The sequence below is a fragment of the Canis lupus genome, unplaced genomic scaffold (genome assembly GCF_011100685.1).
Source record: "Canis lupus familiaris isolate Mischka breed German Shepherd unplaced genomic scaffold, alternate assembly UU_Cfam_GSD_1.0 chrUn_S1624H1815, whole genome shotgun sequence".
NCBI classification, from domain to species: domain Eukaryota; kingdom Metazoa; phylum Chordata; class Mammalia; order Carnivora; family Canidae; genus Canis; species Canis lupus.
In genome coordinates, this window is record NW_023330466.1 from 55,027 (window position 1) to 81,048 (window position 26,022).

The following is a 26,022-nucleotide window of genomic DNA, read 5'->3' on the forward strand; positions in this document are numbered from 1 at the left end:
CTGGGGCAGGGGTGGGCCTGTCCTTTAAGCATCTGGGTTCTTCCAGCAATACAGGCTTAGGTGAGGGGATGCAGGACTGGCTCTGTTGGTAGTGGTGTGGTGGTGGTGAGCCCACCCCGAATACCAGGCTTTGAGAACATTTTGGTTTTTTTGTGGTGTGAAGCAGCTCCGTTTAGGGAAAAGTCAATCTTTGGAGCCAGGTGGATTGGAAGGGGGTACTAGGTCAGTGGGACTTTAGGCCAGTCACCTAATTTCCCTGAGCTTTAGGTTCCCCTTTTGTAAAATGGGGACTCTAGGTAGCTGTGAGGATCAATTGAAAAAACTTTAGAAACTGCAAAGCATTCTGCAGCATCTAGAGCCCAGTCCCTCTTGTTCCTGGCCATTTTATCCCTTAATTCCAGCGGTCCCAGTTCCCCGTGCTGCACATGGAGGTGATTGTGCACCTACTGCTCCAGATCTCTGATGCCCTGAGATACTTGCACTCCCGAGGCTTCATCCACCGCTCCCTCAGCTCCTACGCCATCCACATCATCTCCACAGGGGAAGCAAGGCTAACCAACCTGGAGTACATGATGGAAAGGTGGGTGCTGTAGAGAAAGAGCCTGATCTGGGTGGGCCTCTTCCTCGTTGGTGGGCCAAACTGTTCATCATTGGGGAAAGCGGTTTCCTAAATGCCTTGCCCTGTCTGCCAAGGTTAGTGGGACTTCAGGTTACTTACTTCTGTTCAGGACATTCTCATTTTAATAAACATTTAACAAACAAGGGCCCATATTAGCCAATATATGTAAATGCTCTAACTATCCACTTCAAAATTTTCAGTGGCTTAACACAATCGAGATGTGTACATTACAGCCTAGTGTGTATGTTGAAGGGGGAGCACCCACTGTGTTCCAAGTTCCTCCCATCTGTAGTTCTGCTGTCCCCAGGCCTCAATCTCCCACTTTGTTCTCTGCATTGCTGATCAGTGAAGAGAGGGCATAGAGGGGCAAATGGTATTTAGGGGGCAGCCTGAAGTGGCTGTGTCATTGCTTTCTGCTTCGTGGTTCCTTCCTTGCTGCAGGGAGGCTGGGAAGTGTCAGAGCTGTGAATCCTGGAAGGAGAGAGAAGGTGATGGGTGCTGATGAGCATCACAGTGGGTCACATGCACTACTTCTGGGCCAGGTGCTTGGCTAGGTGGGCACTAAGGGCATTCCCTGCCTCTGAGGGGCTCAGTGAAGTGAGGGGACAGAGACAAAAACAACCTCCTCATTCAAGGGATGGTGGGTGTGCTTTATTTCCCATTTGGCAGGAGTCAAAGTCCTGAGAGTTGGGGGATATGTGCCATCTCTTGTCCCTAGGCAGAGGATCCCTGCACTTCTTGCTGCCTTCCGTAGCTCTGAGCCTTCAGCCCATTGTTGGTTCTGCTCTGCTGTGAAGCTTCAGCCTTGCTCAGTCCTGCCTACCTTGGTTAAATCTTTGTCCCCACCTACTGTCCGGTTACTGAGGCTTTGTTTCAGAGTCTCTCTGGTCATTGCTTCTCACATACTCTGTAATAGGTTTTTCTCATGATGTGAAAAGCTCTGTGAGGGCAGGGATTTCTGTTTTATCCACTGCTGTATCTCAAATGCATAGAACAGGCCTTCACATGGTAGGTACTCAGCATATGTTTTCAAATGAATGAAACAGAAAGACTTACTTCCCAGACCATGGGTGCCCCTAGCCTTTCTTCCTGCAGAGGAGAGTCGGGGGCTTGGCTCATTTGGCTCCAAGGGCCTTCATGAAGAGTTTGAATTATTCTTATCCTAAGAACACCAGGGTGTAATGAAGGGCTTTTTCTCTTCTTTCTTTCTTTCTTTTTTAATAAGCAAAATGGTGTTGTGGATGATTGGTAGGCTAAAAAGGTCACTCTGGCTTCTACATGTGAAGAAGGGGATGAGAGGGGTAGAGGAGCAGTTAGGGTGTGACGGCAGCAGTTTTCCCTGTGAGTACTGGTAGAGGCCAGACAACTGTCTCCAGGCAAGCTGTTCAGCCTGGGATCTGGTCCATTCTCAGTTCCAGTTTGAACCTTCCAGTGTCTCCCCAGTACCTAGAAGACTAAGTCCAGACACCTGGCAGGGTGTGGAAGCCTTTAAGGTTGGGCCCCCCCTCCAGTGCCAGCCTCATTGCTTCCCGCTCCCTACCTGGCATCTGAAACTGCTTTCAGTCTAAGCTGTTTCTGGGTGCTGCTCCCCATACCTAGAATAGTTGGTACTCATCTGTTTATCCTCTTAAACTCAGGTACAGTCCCACCACACTCATGAAGCCTATAATGAAGCCCTGGTCCCTGAGCACTTTGTGTATTACATTCCTCCGCAGCCTAGTGTGTCTGCCCCACCAGATGGTGACCTCTGAGAGGGCAGGGTCCGTGCATGTTCATTTTCAGCTCAGGACCTGCCACATAGTAAGTGCTCGATTGAATGTGAGCAGATGAGGGAACAGAGTCTAGATGTTTGAATGTCGATTAAGTGAACAGACGAGTCCAGATGATGGGAAAACTTAAAATGGTTCAGAATGGGATTGACCACTTGGGCTGTGTGCAGAAGCAGGAGAAACTAAAGAATTTGGGCATTTTTGCCTTTGGTAACAGCAGACAGGCTTTTCAGGAAAACTGTGGCAGAGTCCAAGGTATTTGCTGGGTATAGAGTGCCATCTGTTGTTGACATGGAGGCATGACCGTTTCTTCTTCCTGAGCTCTCCAAGAGAAATATGAATCCTAGAGTGAAGAAGAACTTTGGAGATGGCTTAGCCCAGCCTTATCTTTTACAGGTGAGGAAACAGGCCCAGAGCGGGGAAAAGATGGTCTCAAGTTACCTGGCTGTGGCTAGAACCAAGTGGTAGGAGAATGTTCCCTGGCTCTGGGAGCAGAATGGATTGGAGGTTGAAGATAGGAAGCCCAGGCAGGAGGCCACAGTGTGGGGCCTGATGGTGACCAAGGAATTAGAATAGAAGTGAAAAATGTGAGATGCATTGAGGAACTGGGATCCACAGATTGGTCAAGTGAGGGGCTGGGAGGTAACTGAGTAGGAAGGTAAGGTGGTGTGTGTTTTCTTTTGGGTTTGTTGACCTCAGAATGGAACTTCAGGCAGAAATGTCAGTCAGCAAGCAATTACAGCCACAACAGCATACCTTCTGTGTGTGTGTGTGTGTGTGTGTGTGTGTGTGTGTTTAAAGGATTTTATTTATTTATTCATGAAAGACAGAGAGAGAGAGAGAGGCAGAGACACAGGCAGAGGGAGAAGCAGGCTCCATGCAGGGAGCCTGATGTAGGATTCGATCCCAGGTCTCCAGGATCACGCCCTGGGACAAAGGCAGACGTTAAACCACTGAGCCACCCTGGGATCCCCTAGCATACCTTCTTTGGAAACTGATAACATGAGCTGAGATCTAAGAATCCAGACTAACTTTCAATTCCACATTTATTTTTGGTAACACCCTATTTGAGCTAGTTTGTTTGTTGAATGTTATTGCCAAGGGTAACACTCCCATCTCGTGGTATAAAAATGATATAGCCATTTTTCTTATTCTTCAAATCCTTATTAATGGAATCTTTAGAACTGGAATTGACTTTGCAACTGGTATTGCATAGCTGTAGCCAAATGTAATTTTAATAATGTCAGAACTGAAGCCTAGAAAAATAACTGCCCCAGAATGACAGCCAGAAAAGAAGCTTCCCACAGCTAGTTTTAATAGAGAAGGAAGGGGGATTGTGAAAGAAGAAGGTGAGTGGAAGTAAATGCTATTTGTAGGTGACCTGTCCCTTACCAGGGCCTTAGATAAGCCTGAGAGGCCTGAGAAGGTAGGTGAGTGTTTCCCTTGAAGAATCACCCCATAAAGTGAAGAGCCAAGCATGCTAGGTCCTCAGAGTATATCGCTGATGGTAAAACACTCCATTGCTTTTCCTGTGATACTAATATGATTTTGGTATACCTCTATGCTGTTCATACTATACCAGACCACACCTAACTATTCAGCAATACAACCACAAAATCAATACTGACTTTTCTAACTTGATGGCTTCCTGAACTCATTGCCATCTTCCCAAAACTCTACTGGAAGAGGTATTATTTAGGGAAGTTTGCTCAAAGTCTGAAAAGCCCATCCCATCCTCAAATCTATGTTTTGCCAGATCAGCAAAGAATTTCTGGTTACTTGCTTTTTAAAAACTTAGTTATTGGTGTGCCAGGGTGGCTCAGTCGGTTAAGTGTCTGACATACGATTTCAGCTCAAGTTATGATCTCATGGTCATGAGATCGCACCCCATGTCAGGCTCCACACTTAGCAGGGAGTCTGCTTGGGATTCTCTCTCCCTTTCCCTCTGCACCCCCCCCCTTCCCCGCCATGCATGTGCTTTCTCTCCAAAATAAATCTTTAAAAAATTAAAATTAATTATCTACTAGCATTCAGTCTTTATCAAATGTCTAACATAACATTCATATTAATAAGTTACTTGTATAGTGGGTTATAGCTCAGAGTGTTACCACACGCAAGTTTTCACTAAATGCTCATGACAGCTGTAGACAAAAGTCAGTGCTGACCTCACCCTGAGGATTCTTGTTAACTCGAGACATTTAAGATGCTTTGACTTCGTTCTCAAAGAGTCTAGTTGGGAAGTTGAGTTTTTTAAGCCAGTGAACCTTTGAGTGCTGAACTGAGAGGACTTGTTCCCAAGAGGCCAGAGTTCAGAAGAGAAGCAATCACAAGGAGTTGGAGGAGTACCACAAGGCTTTGATAAAGCAGATGGGGCTTGAGGGGGATCTTGAAGGAGTCTTAGATTCATGTATTCAAAAGTAGGCTTTGAGGCCCTTGTGTAAATTTAGATATATATGCTATAAAAAATAGGTGTCTCTTCTCATGGAGCAGACTCTAGAAGAGGGGAGAAGATAATAAGCAGTAAATAAGTGTTCTGAAGCCAATGAAATAATAATAAGCAGTTAATAAGTGCTCTGAAGCCAGTGAAATAGGGCTGTAGGTGGTCAGGAAAAGCCTCTCTGAGGAGGTAATTTTTGAGCTAATACCTTTGTTACAAAAAGCATCCAGTCACATTGGGATCTCTGGGTAGAGCATAGCAGGCAGAAGAAGCCAGTTTGCATTACAAAGACCTGAAGAGGTGATGTACTGGAGAAACTCAAAGAGAGCCACCCATGACTTGAGTGAATGAACAAGAGAGAACAGTCAGATGCAGTAGGAGGGTGGGCAGGGCACAGTCAGGTAGATGAGAACAGCAGGCAGAGAGGGTTAGCTCTCAGGATCTAGCTGGGTTTCTAGAAACTCAAGGAGTTGCCGATCTTTAGAGGCAGATGTTTCACAAATGTACCATATGACAGTCATGATGATCTTTTATTTTTTATTTTTTTAGATTTTATTTATTTATTCATGAGATACACAGAGAGAGGGAGGTAGAGGCAGAGACACAGCAGAGGGAGAAGCAGGCTTCATACAGGGAACCTGACATGGGACTCGATCCTGGGACTCCAAGATCACGCCCTGGGCCAAAGGCAGGCGCTAAACCGCTGAGCCACCCAGGGATCCCCTCATGATGATCTTTTAAGATATGAACCTGACCTTGTGTTTCCTTCTGTAGCCAGGATGGACGTATACACAGGGACCTGACTCGAGTGCCCCTCCCGATCCAGCTGTACAACTGGGCTGCCCCAGAGGTGATCTTACAGAAGGCAGCTACAGCGAAGTCAGACATTTACAGCTTTTCTATGATCATACAGGAGATTTTAACAGGTAGATCTAATAGCTCATTGTGACCAGAGTCTCTAATTGGATTTCTGCTCCCCCAGGAGTTGGTTTTATGAAAATGCAGGACATAGAAAAAGAAATTTCTTCAAGGAGACTTCTTTGTGCTTATGAAAGATATGAAATGATTTCCCAGAAATCTTTCTCTTTTGACCTGTTCTTTGAGACTCAGCAAAGCCCACCTATCATCCTATTAGTGGTAATGCATTTAACCTAAACAAAGTTTTTAAACTGAATATTGCTGTCAATGCTTAGGGGTCTCTATGAGATGCCCCTTAAGAACTTGTAAATTAAAAAAAAAAAAAAAGAACTTGTAAATGAGGGGTGCTTGGGTGGCTCAGTTGGTTCAGCTTAGGTCATGATCCTGGAGTCCTGGGATCAAGCCCTAAATCAACAGACTCCCTGTTCAGCGGGGCATCTGCTTCTACCTTTTCCTCTCTCGCTGCCCCACCCCCTGCTTGTGTGTGTGTGTGGGCGCACTCAAATAAAATCTCAAATTTTATAAAACTCACTCTCAAAATCTTCAAAAATTAAAAAAAAAAAAAAGAACTTGTAAATGAGGGGAAAAGGCTGGCTTTGGAGAAGTAAACTATGAAATCAAACACACCTAGGGTTCAGTGAAAGACATGGAAGCTTTTCCAAACTTGCAAGACCCTAATGTGAAAGAAGTGATCACATATCTGAAGACACAGGAATCTTTCAGGAGAGGGGAACACACATACAGTAAAACCACATTCAGTGGAGGGGTGAGAGTCCCCTCCTATTTAGCAGTGTTTACCTTCTAAGAGGCAAAACCACACCTTCCATGAGAGGAATGCATTGGGCTACCCATCCTGATGCCATGAAACATTCCCTGTGGTGTCTAGGCCTGCAAGCAGGGAGCCCACATGCACATGATTCCATCACTACTTTTTTCTGTCTCTGTAGCAGGAATTTCTCTGGTAAATGGGTAAAGCAGTGTTTTGTTTATGATTGGTAGTTTTTTCTATAAAGATAAATTAATGTTTATTTTTAAAGATTTTATTTATTTATTCATGAGAGACACACAGAGAGAAGCAGGGACATAGGCAGAGGGAGACGCAGGCTTCTTGGGGGGGAGCCTGATTGGGACTCCATCCCAGAACCTTGAGATCATGACCTGAGCCAAAAGTAGACACTCAGCCAACCACTGAACCACCCAAGCACCCCAGAAATGAATGTTTAAAGGGGATGAGTGACTTGACTAACATTACCCAATTTTACCTGATTTCTTTTTTTTTTTAGGATTTTATTTATGTGAGAGAGAGAGAGAGCGCGCACACAAACTAGGCAGAATGGTAGGCAGATGGAGATGGAGAAGTAGGCTCCCCCCTGAGCAGAGAGCCCAATGCAGAGCTTGATCCCAGAACCCCAGGATCACGTACCTGAACAGAAGCCAGACTCTTAACTAACTGAGCCACCTAGGTGCCCCTCCTCTTTTTTTTTTTTTTTTAAACATGATTTTTATTTTTATTTTTATTTATTTTTTTTTTTTTAAATTTTTATTTATTTATGATAGTCACAGAGAGAGAGAGAGAGGCAGAGACACAGGCAGAGGGAGAAGCAGGCTCCATGCACCGGGAACCCGACGTGGGATTCGATCCCGGGTCTCCAGGATCGCGCCCTGGGCCAAAGGCAGGCGCCAAACCGCTGCGCCACCCAGGGATCCCTAAACATGATTTTTAAATGCTACTCATTCCTATGGCTTTTTCCTTAACAGATAACATACCCTGGAATGGCTTAGATGGCTCAGTTATTAAAGAAGCCATAGTCTTGGGAAAATATTTAGAAGCCGATGTCAGGCTTCCAAAACCTTACTATGATATCGTTAAGTCAGGCATCCAGGTCAAGCAGAAAGACCGAACTATGAACCTTCAAGATATCCGGTACATTCTGAAGAATGACTTAAAGGTAAGCTCTGAAGCTGTTAGTTTATTTCTGCTTACTAATTACAGCAGTGTAGGGGGTTAGAGACCAGGAAGAAGCTAGAGATCAAGTTGTAAGAAGCTTTGGATCTCATCACACCTTTTCTGGGCTCCCAAGAAAAGGAGCTACTGCTGCTTCACTTGGTGAGGGCAGCAGGGAATTGATGAGGGAGGCTGGGGAAGCTCGGCACATAATGCGATTCAGTGACTGGGAACTATTGTTATTATTTAAAAAATACTAGTAATAACAATGAATTAGCTAATTTGGATTATAGTCTGACAGGAGGTAGGGGAGTTTTTTTTTTGTTTTTTTTTTTTTGTTTTTTTTTTGAGGGAGTTTATTTGATACCTAGATCTGTTTCAGAACCACTAGTGAAGGAACGCCTGGCTGGCTCAGTTGGAAGAGTGTGAGGTTCTTGATCTCAGGATTGTGAGTTTGAGCACCACATTGAGTATAGAGATTACTTAAAGAAATAAAACTTAAAAAGAAACCGGTGACATTGAGATGATTATAGATGTGTCCTTGATGATATTTCTCTTGTTATAGGATTTTCTTGGAACACAAAGAACTCAGCCAACTGAGAGCCCCAAAGTGCAGAGATATGAACTCCATCCTGATGTCAATGTCTATCTAGGACTGACATCAGAACATCTGAAAGAGACCCCTAACTTGGAAATAAAAGAGCTGAAGGAAATGGGTATGGCCTTAACCCACATAAGTATTATTTGATACGAATGTATTATGAGAGTTGCTGGCTACAACTAATCAACTCCTCCAAACTGTACACTGGGAAAAGGTGATGCCTTAGGGAAAAATCAAGATGCTTGAAATTACTAAGCTAAATTTTTTTGGCTTCATAAACACTTTGGCTGGATCCAGCACTAAGCAGTAACAACCAGTTTATTTCTGGCATGATTATTCTTAGGAATTTATTTAATTCACAAATAAAAATGGTTTTTAAATTCAATACTATTATCTGTTCATTACAGAAAACTTGAAATCATACAGAGAAGAAAGTTACTTACCATTGTAATTCTGCTACTTAGAAATAATTTATTAATATTTTGATATTTTCCTCCATCCTTTTCCTGTAGCCTTACAGCTTTTTAGAACATTTAGAAATCTTAGAATTCAGAGCTGAAAAGGACCTTGCAATCTATCCAGCTTAGTATCCTTATATTCCAGATGAAAAAGCTAAGGGCTAGAGAAGTTGTGGCTTGCTTAGGACTCCAGGGCTTATAATAGAGCTGGAATCCAGGCCAAATGACCATTATCTCTGCCTCTCTTTGGACAGGGTTGGAAGCCTCCAGAATGACCCCCCAAGCTCATTACTTTAGCTCCTTCATCCTCTTCTCTGCAAGCTGTACACCATCAACCGGGGTGATGGGTGGTCAGTTCTGGTGTTATTTTTTGAATTGATCCTTCCCATGATGCAGGGTCTTCTCGGCAGTGTTTTGGTACTTTTATCAGATGCTCACCAAGAGCATAACTTTAACCGACATGAATATTCAGACTCCTGTGTGTATAAGAAAAAGCTATGAATTTAGTCCTTAGGATTCAGGGGTCTGTAATCTGCTAGTCCTGACAGTTATGTGTATTTTTTTTTTAGTTATGTGTATTTTAAATACACTATGATGTAAGCTTAGAACATTTTCCCCAGGGTTTGATCTCTCCCCAATTTTCTACTCAACTCACGTCTAAATGGAAATTTTCATTTGTTAGAAATACCCTCTCACCCTTTGTGAGGGTATCTGATAGTCTTCCACACCTATGAAGGGAATGGGAAAATAAAAAGCTGCTTTCTCTATTCTCACACCATTCGAGCTGCATGGCAAGGCCACTTAGCGGCATGTGATCACTTTAATTAGTTGCTTGTTGCCATTCTTTCCAACAGGCAGTCGGCTTCAGTCACCCAGGGGTCCTTCTTCTCCCACTGGGAAAGCAGCACCAGATCCTCGGGTCCTAGGTCCAAGTATGATGGCTAAGGAGACTCAGAACCAAGACACTGCTTCTCCTGCCTGCTCTGTGGTGGAAGAAGCTAGGAGCCCCAGCCCAGGGCAGACCAGCCTCTGTAGCTTTGAAATCAATGAAATCTACTCAGGCTGCCTGGACAGGGGGAATGACAAAGAGGAGGAACCCCCAGGAGATGGTTCATCTTTTGAGGATGCTGGACCAAGCCAGGCAGATGAACTGAAGTCCATGGAAGAAGAGTTGGAAAAGATGGAGAGAGAGGCATGCTGCTTCTGTGATGAGGATGAGAGCTCTTCAGAAGCTGGCACAGAGCTCTCCTTTGAGGACTGGGATTGGCAAAATGATTCCCTTAGCTCACCCAGCCTGCTTGAGGCAGCCACAGGCAGTGTGGGCAATAGGCGCTTGACTGAGGAGTACATCAGTAAGTGTGTGCTGAACCTAAAGATTTCACAAACAGTAATGCATCAGAATGCCCATTTGCTCAGGAATATCCAACAGAAAATCGATAAGCTTGAGATGATACAGAAGGAGCAGGAGGAGTGCAGGTCTTTGTGGGCTTCTTCAAGAGAGTTTGCAAACATCTATGACTTTCCTTCAGCTGTGGGCCCCCCAGCATCCAGCTATGTACCTCCTGTCATGCAGCTGTCAGGAGGCCAGTGGCTGGGCACCAGTGGCAATTGCCTAACACTGACAAGGCCTTCTATAGTGAGAGACTTCCAAGGGGGACATTTTGGCAAAAAGTCCAGGAAAAAAAGTGACTGTGGCTGGAAACCTGTCACCCAAGTCTCTGAAGAAAGCACTGGGGATCAGTCAGAGAAGAGCCATCAGGTACAGCTAAGAAGTGGGAGATAGGGCAGCATGTTCTATAGGTCAAAATATTCAAGTATTGACAATTTTACATGATTGAGTTACTAAATATGGTATCTTGGTCAGGTATTAATCCCCATTCTAAATTGTTTATTCATTCACTCATTCATTCAGTAAACATTTATAGAGCTAGAGGCTGTACATTAGACCCTGGGATATGATGATGATTGAACCACAGGCTCTGCTTAGGAGTAGTTCCAGTGTGGGACAGAGGGGCCTGGTCATCAAAGAAGACAGCTTAAAGGAGCTGAGAAAACACCATGGGGACTGGCCTAGGAGATGTATCTTGAGGCTTAGTGAGGTTGCCGAGTGGCTCCTCCATGAACTCCTTAAGGGCAGAGCCTGGGTCTTACTCATTCTGTGCCCTAGCAAGGGTACTTGGCATGTAGAAGGTACTTGATAGATGGTCATTGAGGGAATGAATAAATGAATTAATTTGAATAAGTTCACACATAGAAAGCTGTCTGCCTCTTGAATCACAATTTTATTTTATTAATTTTTGAAATATTTTATTTATCTGATACACACAGAGAGAGAGCAAGTACACAAGCAAGCAGAATGGCAAAGGGAGAGGGAGAAGCAGGCTCCCTGCTCAGCAGGGAGCCCGCAAGCTTGATCCTAGGACCTGAAATCATGACCTGAGCCAAAGACAGATGTTTAATCAACTGAGCCACCCAGGCACGCCTGGAATCAGAATTTTAGAGATGGGTTAGCCATATCATTTTAGAGAGTGTGAAGCTCAAGATCAGTGACTTAAACTTCATAAAGTCCAGGTGTTATAGAGATGGTGTTGGGGTAGGAGAAGTCATCCCCATTGGAAGAAGGATTTTATTACTAAAGTTTTTTATAATTGCTGGTCTATAGAGATAAAAGGCTGGTCAGCTTTTAGTGGGTTTTATTATACTTTGAAAATTCTCCACCTATAGTGCATCCCTTTATTCCCTGCACCAGGCAAATGGCCCCCACCCTCACCCCACCCTCCTACTGCACCACTGCCAAGGCCCACAGGGGATTAGGGGCTGGTTTCTTTACTCCTAGTCTGGTGTTCTTTCACTGTACCCTGCTGAATTTCAGTGAGACTCCAGTCCTCACTTAAAACGTTTGGAAAAGCATTGGCATTTGTTTTTTGTGTAAAGAGAAGGCAGAAAGAATTTACTTAGACTCTAATACTTCTATTTCTGTTGAAAATTCAGATTTGCTAGAAAATTGTTGGAAATAACTTTTCTTGTATATTATGTTTTGGTTATCTCTTGCTGTATAGTAACAACAACAACCAAAAACGAAACTTAGTGACTTAAAATAACTGATTTATTATTTTTCAGAATTCCATGTTGGGGCTAACCCAGGTGATTCTTTTACGCCATGTAGCTTGGGCTAGGATCACTCTCTTGACTGTATTCAGCTGGAGGCTGGGCTGGGCAAGAAGGTCCAAGGCCTCATTTATATGCCTAGTGTACTGGGCTCCTCCTAGTGGCATCTCTCTGCACTTGACTTTCTCATCATTCAATAAATAGTCTCACCCCATCTTCTCTATAGCATGACAGCTGGCTTCCCAAGTGAAAGCAGAAGCTGCCAAACCTCTTAAAAACTAGTCCCAGCCCTGGGGACAATATCACTTCTGCTTTTTTCCGTAGGTCAAAGTCACAAAGCTAACTCAGATTCAAGGGGAGGGAAGTCGATTCCAGCTATTTTGTGGCAGTGTGGACAAGAAGGGAAGGAATTGATGGCAGGTGTCATTGAAAACTATCTACTAGTACATCTGATTATATATAAAACAATTATACCACATTGAGTTTTTCTTTAAAAAGTCTGCCCTTTCTACTATAATAAAGGAATATGGCATTTCCAACTAAATGGATTTTTCAGATAATTGAAATTCATTCCTTTAATTTCTCAGTTATTAAATATTTAATCATGCCAAATGAAACATTACAAACTTCCTGTTATCCTAAATCCTATTCTGAATATATTCTCAATATTTTCTAATCTTTCTTTGGTGACTGACATTTTTTAGGACATGTGTTATTTGTTGCTCCATGATAAAGTTGTTGCCTTCAGCTCCTGCTAAGGAATCTTTGCCCCCATGCAAAATCCTCTGGAGCTCATACTTCAGGGAGCTTATGACCATTTTTATGCATCCTCTCACCTTTGGACATCATGCTGCTATCCCAGTGCACCACATTTGCTACCTTAACTTGCTTCAGGTTAGAAAATATGATGAACTAAGTTTGTGAAAATTGTAATAAGCAGATCCAGAATTTTCTCTTTGGGATAAAATATACAGGCTTTAATTTACTTCTATTTCCAAAGTATTGTAGCTTTTATTTTACTGTGTCCTATTTTCATAGCATCCCCAACTGGTGAATTCAGGTTACTACTTTCTGTATTATATTGATGACAAAGCTGAAGCAGAAGACTCTCTTAGATTATTCTGAGGAAGGATTAGACTAGAACCCAGGACCCAAAGCTCCTGCCACAAAGCTTGCTGACTTAGTAATAGTATAAGGGAAAGTTACTCGATTTTTGAAGTCTGTTTTATCTGCTCATTCTTCACTTGCTCCCAGTCTGGACTGGCTTCCTGGGGGCCAGCATTTCTGTATAAGGACCTCCAGCCAAAAGATGAGTTACTAGATATGAAACATGCAAAGGGAAATAATCTTCGTAAGTCTGGTTATTTTTGTATATTTAGCAAGAATGACTTGAAAAATAGAATGTGAGAGTGAAGAGGAATTTCTTTTATCAAAGTACTGAAACACATTTACTACTTTTTAAGCTGCCAACTTTTTGTGGACCTGGAAAACAGAGCCCTTGTGAACAATCACAGCCCACTCAAGGAGCCAAGCACAGTTTGGAAAGAAACAGGAGCCCAAATACCAGCAGGTGGGGTAACATTTTATTCTTTGTGTCACCAGGCCTTTAGACACCCATGTGGTCCCAAAACCACTAAATGATCTTCATGTGTCTTGTGACAAAGAGATTGGGTGATGAAGAATACTAACAGAAATAGATCTTGGCAGGTTTTCTATTTCAAGTGGGTAGGATGAGCCATATAATGGAAACCTGTAGGAGAAAACATCCAAGGTAAAGGAACTGGCAGGCTAATCAGGCAGAAATCATCATTTGTCAAAAAGCAAAGCACCTTTCCTTTCCAAAGCTTCCCAGATTATTTTTCTTATTAAAAGAAATGCCAAATATTCCAGCTGTCAGTGCCCCAGAGACCAAACTATTTGGAAACTGGGGTTGTTCAAAATAAGCATCCCTGACTCCAGAGGAGGGGTTGACCAGTATAACTGTTACCATGCAGCCTTTGATTTTCAGCCAAATCAATGAAATCAGTCAGCTTCAGTACAAATTCTAGGAAGGAGAGCATATGTGTACCCTGAGTTTTTCAGAATTTAGGTAAAACAAATTTTATTTTGCATAGGGGCAATTATTAAAGGGCCAGTAAATGTGTTTCAAGAAAGACTGTCTATCAATTTTAGTTTTCCTTTTTCTGTTGTTAAATGGTAGCTTTAATCCATGGCTTTGAAGTCAGTTCTCCTGGAAAAAAGTAACTTTTTGTTTCTCTCCCAGTGGTAACTGAGACTAATGACAAGAGTTTTCTGTTCCCTTCACATTGGTAAATGTGCCCACTAAAGGAGAATCAAGGAAAATGCCCAGAAATTTTAGTTCAATGTACTTTACCTTTACAAAGGGAATTACTGTAGAACCAACTAACTGGCCTCAAAGGGGTTAGAGCTCACATCATTGAGAGAAGCAGGTGTGGTGACAGTATGGCCATTAGATGACAAAGCAAAGCCATAGTTGTGGCCTCCCCTACCTCCATTCACCCTGTTCCCCCAAAAGAACAAAAAACAGACAAAAGAAAGTTTGACATTTTGCTACCAATTCACCTAGTTTTTTTGTATGCTTTTAAAAGTTTAATCTTTTTTTTTTTAAGATTTATTTATTTATTTATTCATAGAAACACAGAGAGAATGAGAGGCAGAGACACAGGCAGAGGGAGAAGCAGGCTCCATGCAGAGAGCCTGACGTGGGACTCGATCCAGGGTCTCCAGGATCACACCCTGGGCTTCAGGCAGCGCTAAACCGCTGCGCCACCAGGGCTGCCCTAAAAGTTTAAATTGTAATTATATACAGTTACATTTATTTATTTATTCACTCATTCATTCATTTTTAAGTAAGCTCCACACCCAGTGTGGAGCCCAATGCAGGGCTTGAACCACAACCCTGATATAAAGACCTGAGCTGAGATCAAGAGTCAGATGCTTAACCAATTGGGCCACCCAGATCCCCCCATATAGGTACTTTCATATCCTGATTTTTCATCTTAACATTAGAACATTAGAACAAGAGCATTATCCCACATTATTAAAAAACATGCTGGGGGTGCCTGACTGGCTCAGTTGGAAGAGTGTGCAACTCTTGATCTCTCTCATCAACCTAAATTCTGTGAATTTGAGCCCCATGTTGGATATAGGGTTTACTTAAGTAAATAAAGATTAAAAAAAGAAAACATCCTATAAATTCAAACTTGTTGGATCCCCCCCCCCATTGTTGAATTATAGCATGTTTCATGCTTTTATCCATTTTGAATAGGGCTGCAGTGACTTGTAGTGCAGCTTTTTCTACACTTTGGGTTATGTCCTTGATGGATTGATGGAAGTAGAGTTACTAGGTCAAAGGATTTAAACATTTTAAAGATTCTTGATAGCTGCTGCCAAATTGCTCTTTAAAGGAGCCAGCCAGATCTGCCCTTTCCAGTTCAGCAGTGTCTCTGTGTCTTCCCTGATCCAGCAGGGAAGTAGGGCATTCACGATGACAAGGAATTCATACATATGCCACAGGTCACATATTTTCAAGGAGTTACTTTGGTAGGCGATGAGATGTATATGTAATCATGGATATGTAGAGGAAGAAAGATTCCCTTAATTTTCAGATGAGGAAACCTTGGTCCTGAAAGGTTAAAGTATGCCACAGGCAGGCATCTGGTGAGTGGCAGGTAGTGTCTTGAACTTAGTGAGAGTAGGCTGAAGATCTCTGAATGTTCTTTAGACTCCTTGGTGCCTTGTGGCCATTTTTGCAAATGTTAATTATTGTGCTCTCACTGATACGCAGGTGGGCTTGTTACTGGAGATTCTGATGGAAGGGTAAGGAACAGTTAATTGTATCATCACCTGTGTTCTGTGGCATTGTTAGGGGGCTCTGCTAGGGCTCAGAAGTCTGTCTGGTGAAACTGGGTTTCAATTGTGGATTTCTTCTCCCTCTGAAAATTTCTCAGGAGTGCTTTTAGAATCATGAAATCTGAACTTGGAAACTGAAAAAAATCTTCAGAGATCTTCTAACCTAGTCCTTTCATTTCTTAGCCATGGAAGGCCTAAAGAGTCCAGTGCCCGAACCAGGCTGACTCAGTTTAATAGCGCACTTGTCACTGTGTCAAGCCACCCCAAGGGACCTCTCCTGTTGGCTATCCCTGACCAGGGCTCTATGAGGTAAGGAGTTTTGTGATCTGAACATTGAGTCTGGCGCTCTCTGGTGGTAGTCATTCAGCTTCAGGAATGGCTCTGAGAGTAGGGGGACTGTCCTCTGGGTGGGCTTGTGGGTTCAGGGTTGTGTCAGAAACTTGAGCAAACTGGCATATTTGTGTCCACCCTTCCCCCAATTTAGGATGAGTCTGGAATCTGTATCTTCTGAAATCTGTAATGTGAGGTTAAGAAATAATGAAGATGATGGAAATGTACACTTAAAATGGAAAAGTGAGTAAAAAGTCATAGATTTTGTTGGGCCAATGAAATTTAAAGTATATTTCTAATCTGGTTTTTATCTCTAAGTACACAGCTCGTATTGCACCAGCCTCCCACATTTCTTTTCTTCTATTGGATCATTTTAGTTTAAAAGCAAGGCCTTTTTGATTATAAATTGCAGAAAGGAAGTGCTTTTTTCTTGCTCCTCCTCCTCCTCCTCCTCCTCCTCCTTTTTTGTTTACCACCTAGTCAGGAAAAATAAGCTTTTATTAAGATGAGTTTTTTAAACATTGTTTAAATGAATACGTTTTGTGTTATTAGCCTAAAGAAAAGAGATTGTCAAGCCCACCACTATGTATACTGTTCTGTTTAGTGATTTATTTTTCTGGGAAAAACTTTTTTCATTTTTGGACTTTATAGGAAACATTTCCATTATATATGTGTTGATGCATATTATATAACAAGTGTAGCAAAACAATACACAGTATAGAAATTTAATGTGTAACATTCATTATGAAAGTAGAGAGCATGCAGTGTCACTTTTGCATATCCTGTGGGCATTTCCTTTTGTAACAGTTTTATCTTATAAGTTTAAAAGGATATGGTATCTGTGTTTTTTAATACTAATGTGTTAAATAACAATAACAAAAGTTTAGAACATTTGGAATGAAGATGTGCTCATGCAGACACACATTAAAAAAATACACACACACATATACACACATACACACACACACTCCCAAAATATGAGCTCTTTGTAGTCTAGAGAGGCTAGACAAACTCAGAGAGAATCCTTTCCACTAGTCTCTACAGACTGGGGGCTATAGATGTTATTTTATTATAAAATTTTCACAGCAAGAATGTCTATCTACAAGTTTTCTGCTACTTTCCATTACCAGAATTCAGAAATGAACTGAAATTCTTTCCTTCCCTCTGTTACCAATTCTCTTCTCCCCTTCAAGCCAAACAGGGCCAAGCTAAGGTTGATGCAATTCTAAAAAGGCAATTCTTTTTACAATATGAGCTATAAAATATAAAAGTATAAGGCAGCTCTTTAGGAAGCAAAAGCTTTTGTTTCCAGTGCTCACAGTTCTATGTTAAATGCTGCTTTCTCTTCTCTCCAGTGGAGGTGAAAGAAATGGCAGAGAGAGCAGCTACTGGGCAGCTGATGGTACCACCATGGCATCCTCAGAGTAGTATGACTCTAGAGGGTGAGGCTAAAAATGAGCCTGATTCCCTGCTACAGCTCCCGATGAGGGACCCTGAGAAATTGGGCTGGCAGTGCACTGTAGAGTATCCCAGGAAAAATGATGAGCCAGGAGGAAATGGCAAATGTGACAAAATGGACAACGGTGACTGTGACAGGGATCAGCATGGCAGACAGCCTGGGCCTCAAAGCTACATCAGTAAGTTCAGTTGGAGGCATTGGGATAGGTGAACTCTATCAAGTTGTTAGTAAGCCTCCTGGCATATTTCCTTTGCTTGGTCTTTTCTCCTTTTCTCTGGGAACCCTGAATTACCTGGGAAAGCAGCGTACCCTTTTGATTCTACTGTCCTTCCAGAAGGTAAAGAAATCCAAAGATTTGTGAGTTTTTCTGTTACTGGAGCAGATCTGTTTGCTCAAAGGAAGCAGAATAATCTCTATACAATGATCCTGTCCCTGGATCTGACCTGGCAGGGAAATGAATCTTTCTTACTTGAGTGCAGTGGTAGATAGATGGCCATTCCCTACTGCCCATTTCCTTGCATTGCATTTTAAGCCAGAAAAACTCCACTGGCTCCCAGAGATTCTATGCCAGAAGAACCTAGAGACAAAAGGCATTGACTGTCATCACTTTATAGAATTTATAGGTTTAAACTGAAAGCCATGTGGTTCCACCTGTTTATTTGTTTGAAAGTAGGGCATGGAATATTATTTCATAGTTGTTTACCAGTCAAAGAAAGATGCATCTAAAATTATCACTTAGGTAGACAATCTAGTGGCTTGGGCTCTTTCAGTATTTAGAATCTGTTCCTTATTAAGCATTGCTTTAGAATGTGTGGGCAAAAGGATTGATGATACAAGACTATGTATTGGGGCCAGGCCAAATCACTTTCTGGACTGAACTTGACAGATGGGACATGGCCACCCTTGGCAGAATATTCCCACATCTCTTCTCTCACACCACTCTTCTCTCCTTCCATGCCATCTAAATATCACTGAATGACTACGGCCCTGGTTGTGTTAAAATCATTAGGTAACAGGCACCTGTCTCTCAGAAAAAATGAGCAGCCAGAGCATAGTGAAGTCTTTCAAGCAAGTTCTGATGCGTCTGTGGTCATTGAGAAATCTTACAGTGTAAGTAATATGGCCTGCAGAGCCAGGTTGAATCTGACAAAGTAGAACTGAGTTGTTATATACTACGACAGTGAAATATTGTCTATAGTAGTTCTTTTTTGTTGGGAGTATGTGTTCTCACGTGTCTGACACAAATGAGGAAGTTTTTCTTCCCCGCCTAAATACTTTTTGAGTCAATTCAACTTAGAGCATTGTGTATCTTGGAGCTTGTGCAGAACACAGACAAGTGTCAGATTCAGGAAGCCCTTGAGCTTCCTGTCTGGTTGGATAGATGAGACCAACTCTGGAAGCCCAGTGTGAGGTCAAGTATCAAAGCTTGTAGCCCAACAGGTGACTGAGGTTTGATTGGAGTAGGAAGAACAAGGCCAGGGTTGTGATGAGAGTGCCTTTGCCTAGAATGTCCTCTAAGACCCAAATTCAGCTCTCAGCAGAAAGAATGTGTTCATGCCTGATGACTGCACCTCAGCAGGATCAGTGTATTGAGGTTCTAACCCTGTTTTAGGGTTTTTTTTTTTTTTAAGATTTTATTTATTTATTCATGAGAGACACACAGAGAGAGGCAGAGACACAGGCAGAGGGAGAAGAAGGCTCCATGAGGGGAGCCCGACTCAGGACTGGATCCTGGGTCCCCAGGATCACACCCTGGGCCGAAGGCAGCGCTAAACCACTGGGCCACCAGGGCTGCCCTGTTTTAGGGATTTAACATGTCCTTAAAGCATGCAGTTGGGCTACAGTCCAGCCAGGCTGAGGGACCAGAATTTTTCAATATTATGATATGAGGACACAGTCACTTAAAGAATATAAACAGCAACTGAAAATGAAATAATATAAAAATACAATTGTAGTAACATTTTTCTTTTTCTCACATGAGACCTGGAAGGATAGGCCATGTTAAGTATACTGGCTTGACTGGAGAAGCAAGTCTGTCAGGAGAGTGGGGAGAGTATGTGAGGCCAGGCTTACCTGAGAAGTTTCAATTTGATATGAGAGGTAAAAGGGAGCAGCTGCCAAGTGCATAGGAAGAGGAGGCTTGTTGCAAAAGCAGCATCCAAGGAAATAAATCACGAAACCTCTGCAAAGAGATGACTGAAGGTATAAAGAGGAGTTAGTTGCCTGCCCATGTGGTAATCAGTGCCTGCATGTGGAAAAATCAGCAGAAAAGGAAGAGGTGGAACAGAGATGTTGAAGAAATAATTGGTACTTTTGAATTTTCAAATTTTATTTTTATTATTGAGATTGCATTGTTATTTTTATTTTAAAGCTTTTTTTTAAATTTACTTGAGAGAGAGGGAGAGTGCAGACATGAGCTGGGGGGGAGAAGGAGAGAGAGAATCCTCTAGCAGATACCCACAGTGAGCTCAGATCCTGAAGAAGCAAGCTCCATCTCAGGGACTTGGGATCATGACCCAAGCTGAAGGCAGATACCTAACTGACTGAGCCACCCAGGCGCCTTGTGTTGCTATTTTTAACATCATGTTCCTTCGCTTGCTTTTAAACTATAGCACCCAGGGAACTCTTCAGTTGCTAGAGATCTCAGCTTCCTCATCTGGAGGACAAAGCATCTGTGGGTGTTCAAGCTCCATCCCAGCTTGAGTTGTCTAGGGCCTTTCTTAGTATTTCGGAACAGAAAGGTCACCCAACTCCCTCCCCCTCCACTGTGCAGATGAAGATGATGAGTCCCAGGACTGTCATTTGCCTCACTTGCTGCAGAGGTTTCACAGCTCACTGGGGAAGGAAGTCAGAGGCAAATGTTTGAGCAGGCAAGAAGGGCCAGCTCAGAGAGTATCACTCTTACTACTGGGTAATTTTAGATAACCCCATTATTAACACTGTATCCAACTATAAAGGGATTTGTTTACAATGAACACCAACCTAAAAGTGATTTCCTGCATTGTTAATAGGATCAGTCCATGCGATCAACTTGTTCACCAGAGTCTTCTGAGGACATAACAGATGAATTTTTAACTCCAGAACATGAATATTTTATTCCTCGACTGCTGAAGAAAACTTAGCTCTAGAGGTAAAAACCACAGTGTAGGGTAAAGTATTTTTCAGCTTTCTCTATTGCCTTACTCCTTTTAAAATAGCTTAAGTGTATAATATTGACTTAGCAGTGTTTTCATGTGTTTTGAAAAGACATCTGAAAAATAAAGAGTTTTGAAAATGGAAGGTCATATGCAGTTTCTCCCAACACTGCGGTTCCTGCATTTGTACAGGACTTTGTACTTTTTTTCAAAACACTTTTCTTCATGCTACCTAATTCACATATCGTTCCTTTGGAGAAGAGAAGAAGGCCTGCTGTTATTCCTCTGTGTGAAGAAGTGGTAGGGAATTAGCCCTGGCCTGCCAAGCGTCAATAGCAGGAGAGCCAGCATCAGAGGCCAGGGCTCAGCATGATTGTGAGGTTGAGCAGTGCATGGGGCTTTCTCAGGAACTGGCCTAGCTTTGACAATCACCTATTTGTACAGAGTATTTTCAGTTATAAAATGAAGCTGCTTGGATTTCCTTATTTATAGAATTTCTACCTCACCTTCCTGCTAACCTGCCACCTTTTTTGGACCTTTTACCAATACGGAAGATGGGGTGGAGGAAAGGGAGGAGGGTTATATGTCTCAAACACAACATTTGACTGACAAGAATTCAGTGATACAACAGAAGCATCATTTCCACTATTCTGTACTTCTGATAACTCAGAGCAGTTTTTCATTATTAATCTTTCAACTATTCTTGATTTTACTGTGAGCAGACTGGAATGTTAAGAAAATCTTTAATAAAAAGATAAAAGTATATGTATATATATATATATACACACACACATACACACACATACTATGTACATATGTATATGTATATATATACATATATAAAATGTAACATAGAGAAAAGTACACAGCTCTTAAGTGTGCAGCTCATGGACTTGCACAGATTGAACATGTTCATGTAACTAGCACCAAGATCAAGAAGCAGAATGTCATCTGTCCTCCAGAAGACCTCCTAGGCCTCCTCCTCCCAGTCACTGCACCCTCTCAAATGAACCAGTGTTTTGAATTCTCACCCCAGAAAGTAACTTTGCAGTCTGGGCCATTTTTCCAAACTTCTTTGGCTTTTCTTTTTCTTTTTTTCCCCTTATTTAATTAATTAATTTATTTAATGATTTTATTCATTTATTTGAGCGAGAGGAAGGGAGAGCACAGAGGGGGAGGGGCAAAGGGAGAGGGAGAAGCAGACTCACCGCTGAGTAGGGAGCTCCATGTGGGGCTGGATTCTAGGACACTGAGACCATGACCTGAGCTGAAGGCAGATGTAAACAACTGAGCCATCAAAGTGCCCCCCAACCTTTTTTTGCTTTTCTGATGAAGGTCCTAGGAATCAAAACATCTTTGTTGGAAGGTTGGAGAGGAAGGGATAATGAAATAAAGGAGGGAAAAGTCACATAGTTCCTCCTCACAGTGGGAGGCAGGGGAAGCCATGTTGAGGAGGAACATAAAGTACAAATGAGTACTTAGTGTCTTTGAAACAGGTTTATTCTTTTTCTATAAAAGATGCAAGAACCTTACAAGGATTTTCAAGGTTTAAGAACATCAAGAGATTCTCCTTCTACCTTCTGATTATATGTCAGCCTCCAGTGACCCTGCTTTCTTTGCTCTTTTATTCTTATGTAGACCTCCAGTCCCATAGAAGAGGACTTTGAAGGAATACAAGATGTATTTGCCCAACCTCCAGGCTCTGGTAATAAGCTCTTTCTTTTTTTTTTTTTTAAGATAATTCAAGCTTTTTTCTTTTATTTATTCATGAGAGACACAGAGAGAGAGGGGCAGAGACACAGGCAGAGGGAGAAGCAGGCTCCATGCAGGGAGTCTGACATGGGACTCGATCCTGGGTCTCCAGGATCACGCCCTGGGCCGAAGCCGGCACTAAACCACCGAGCCACCCGGGCTGCCCTGGTAATAAACTCTTAAGGCAGATTCCTTTTTACTTGCTTTCACTTTCTATTGGATGACAGATCTTTAGAGCTGGAACAGTCCTTAGAGATAACCTCCTCCAGGGCTTTGATTTTTACAGATGAGGGCTCAGGGATTTCCCCTCATTAGAATGAATCTCCTGCCCCTCACCAGCCTCCTGACATCCACATATCATGTTATCTGTACTTGCCTTGCATTCTTTTTTTTTTTTTTTTAAGATTTTATTTATTTATTCATGAGACACACACACACACAGAGGCAGAGACAGAAACAGGCTCCATGCAGGGAGCCCGACGTGGGACTCGATCCCGGGTCTCCAAGATCACGCCCCAGGCTAAAAGCAGCGCAAAACCGCTGAACCACCCAGGCTGCCCTTGCCTTGCATTCTTAGAGCATATGTTTAGTGGTTGCTGCTGCTGCTCCTCCTTTCCCACTTCTTTCTCTCCTCCTCTTTTTTTTCCCCCCTCTAGTCTTTTTAAAAAATATTTTATTTATTTATTCATGAGAGACACACACAGAGAGAGGCAGAGACACAGGCAGAGGGAGAAGCAGGCTCCTTGCAGAGAGCCCGATGTGGGACTTGATCCCGGGTCTCCAGATCAGGCCCTGGGCTGAAGGTGGTGCTGAACCTCTGAGCCACCCAGGCTGCTCTTCCCTCTAGTCTTTCGTTAGATTTCTCACCCCTTTGTGGCACATAGCAGATGCTTGGTTATCTTCACTGAGCTGAATTGAAGGATTTGCTCAGGCCATACGACTGGTTATTGGCACAACAAAAACTGGAACTTGCTCTTCATGTCCTTTTCTACTCCAAAAGGCATTTTCCTTTGCTTGCTTAGCATCTTGTCAAAGAGTTAATAACAGCCGATAGAGCATAGTCAACATAACATCCTTCCCTTGGGAGGTCTTGGGTTCTATATAACACAGCAGCTGCTTTCTGTTACATGAGAAATTAACTTTTTTTAAAAATATTTTATTTATTTATTCATGAGAGACACACACACACACACACACACACACACACACAGAGAGAGAGGCAGAGACACAGGCAGAGGGAGAAGCAGGCTCCATGCAGGGAACCCGACGTGGGACTCGATCCCAGGTCTCCAGGATCACACCCCAGGCTGCAGGCAGCGCCAAACTGCTGCGCCACCAGGGCTGCCCAGAAATTAACTTTGGATCAATAGCCCGGGTGTGGCATAAGATAAGATAGAAGTGAACCACTGGTTCTGATATAGACATTTTAAAAATTGTACACTTTTACTCTTTTAAGGTATACAACCATCTATTTTAAAGCCAGAGTTACCCACTTATTGAGCCATGTAGCTGTCTGTTTTCATGTCTCAGCATTCTGAACCCAGGCATAGTGGGCTTGAGTTCTGAACTTTATTCCCTTCCTCCTGCTGGATGCTCTGTCTTCCACCTCTAACTTGATTCATGCCCCTGTCACAGTCAAGAGCATTTTAAGAAGCAATAAGCTTTTAGATGAACAGTTAAATTCTCAGGACAACATGTATTAAAAGTCCCCAGACCTGGGTCTTAGGTTATCCACTTCCTTCTGTGGAACCTCTGCCCATGATCATTTTCTGTGTGAACCTGGCCTATGTATAGCCATTTCACTTCTGTTTGGAAGAGGGTAGAGTAGGATAGAGAAGTTATGGGGCAGATAGGTAAAAAACCTAGGGCTAAGTTTGATACAGATATCCGAAATACATGAAGAAGCCTCTGATTTACTCATTTCCTGCTTTGAGCCTTTTTCCCCCTTTTCCATTAGGGCTCTAACATATACTCCTTCAATACCAGGTGTTGCCACAGGTACCAATTGGACCCATGCTGGGTTCAAACCCAGTTCTGCCACTGATTTCCCGCACCTCCCTTGCATTACCTTGGGCAAGTCATTTCACCCCAGAGCCCTGCTCTTCCTTTGTATAAAATAAAGGAGAGAGACTCTAAAATCTCTAAGTTTTCCTCCAGCTCTAATTGTGCTTATTAGGAATTCCTTTATGCTTTCTAGATATTTGAAAGAAAGTCATGAAAAGAAGAACCCCAATTTTTCTCTACTGTTGGGGTTTCAGATGTTCTTGGTACCTGCTAAAGATGACATTGCTTTGGTGGGCCTCCCCTTTGCCCACCAGACTATGTGTTCCTAAGGAATGGCAGAGGGATCATGTGCATTTGCCAAGAAGCCAGGCTGCTCTATCTGTCCCCTTCTCTATAAACCAGAGCAGTATAGTGGTGGGAAGGAAAATGGATAGTGGCTCTGTCTGCCCGAAGGTCTGCAAAGTATCTTACTGAGAACTGGTGGGGAATATCTTCAGACACTTGATGTCAGGGGAAACAGAGCATAGTTGAAATAGCCCCCCCCCCCCGCCCCCCTTAAGTGGAGTCTGTTAGCCAAGAGGCACAGTTAACATCCTGGGAATGCCCAGCTAATGGTCTTTTCTATTTGGATCTTTAATGAACAAACAGTTCTTGGTTTCAACGCCCCCTGGTGTCTGTTGACAGGAACCAGGTCAGTTTGCCTTCCTGAAAAGACAAAACAACATTTGTCTCCAGAAATAACCGAGTGGTTATGACTGAAAAGCCAGTAAATGGCTTGATTGTATTCTGAGAGTCAGAATATAGTTACCCCTTCTGAGCAAGGAAAATAAACTTTCAGAGCAATCTCCTTCAGCACTCAATCCAAACCTAATTAGGAAGTACTTTGTTTATCTAGATTATTTCTTATTCTGGACCAGACCAAGGGAAATTCTAGGAAATGAAAGTAATAATCTGGGTTGGCAAAAATTCAGTTAAAAAATGTATTTACTTTATTGTTTAAGGTGAAGAAAATTTCCAAATGAGAAAAAACCTTGGAAGGAATGCTGAGATTTTGACTAGGTCTCAATTCCAACCTATACAAAGGTATGTGCTAGTATTTTATTTGTAGTTTCAGCCTCACAGAAGTAATGTTAAATGATGATAATATCCTATATTTATATATTGCTTGTCCTCAAATGTCTTAGCTACCATGTCATAAAAATGAGCTTTGGGCAGCATAGCTTTCTTAGGATTTGTTCAGCAAGATTGTGAAGGATTGTGAAAAGGAGTCATTATCTGTATTCAGATCTTGACTCTGCCTTTCCATCTCTGTAACCTTGGTCAGGTTTCTCAACCCCTCTCTTCTGTTTCTCCATTTGTAAGATTCCAGGAACAAGAATACTTACAGAGAGTGCTGACATAGAAATTGAAAGTAATAACATAACTCCTGGCATTTAATGCAGAGAAATGTTCATATAAACCACATATATAGGGGCACCTAGGTGGTGCAGTTGATTGAGCATCTGACTCTTGCTTTCCACTCAGGTTGTGAGGATCTTGAGATCGAGTCCCTGGTCAGGCTCCACGCTCAGCTTGGAGTCTGCTGGGAATTCTCTCTCCCTGTCCCTTTGCCTCT

The 26,022-nt window shown here is 42.6% G+C and overlaps 1 protein-coding gene across 1 annotated transcript in view; it reads left to right on the forward strand.

Moving 5' to 3' along the window:
• The window catches only part of TEX14 (testis expressed 14, intercellular bridge forming factor), an 87,850-nt gene that overhangs the window by 41,782 nt on the left and 20,046 nt on the right, over positions 1-26,022 (forward strand). Inside the window, 14 exon segments of the mRNA XM_038589063.1 lie at positions 402-580; positions 5,600-5,751; positions 7,502-7,692; positions 8,254-8,404; positions 9,602-10,506; positions 13,319-13,425; positions 15,912-16,037; positions 16,213-16,301; positions 17,414-17,695; positions 18,527-18,627; positions 20,529-20,607; positions 20,610-20,647; positions 22,290-22,356; positions 25,409-25,490. Of these exon segments, the coding sequence (XP_038444991.1) occupies positions 402-580; positions 5,600-5,751; positions 7,502-7,692; positions 8,254-8,404; positions 9,602-10,506; positions 13,319-13,425; positions 15,912-16,037; positions 16,213-16,301; positions 17,414-17,695; positions 18,527-18,627; positions 20,529-20,607; positions 20,610-20,647; positions 22,290-22,356; positions 25,409-25,490 (2,549 nt within the window).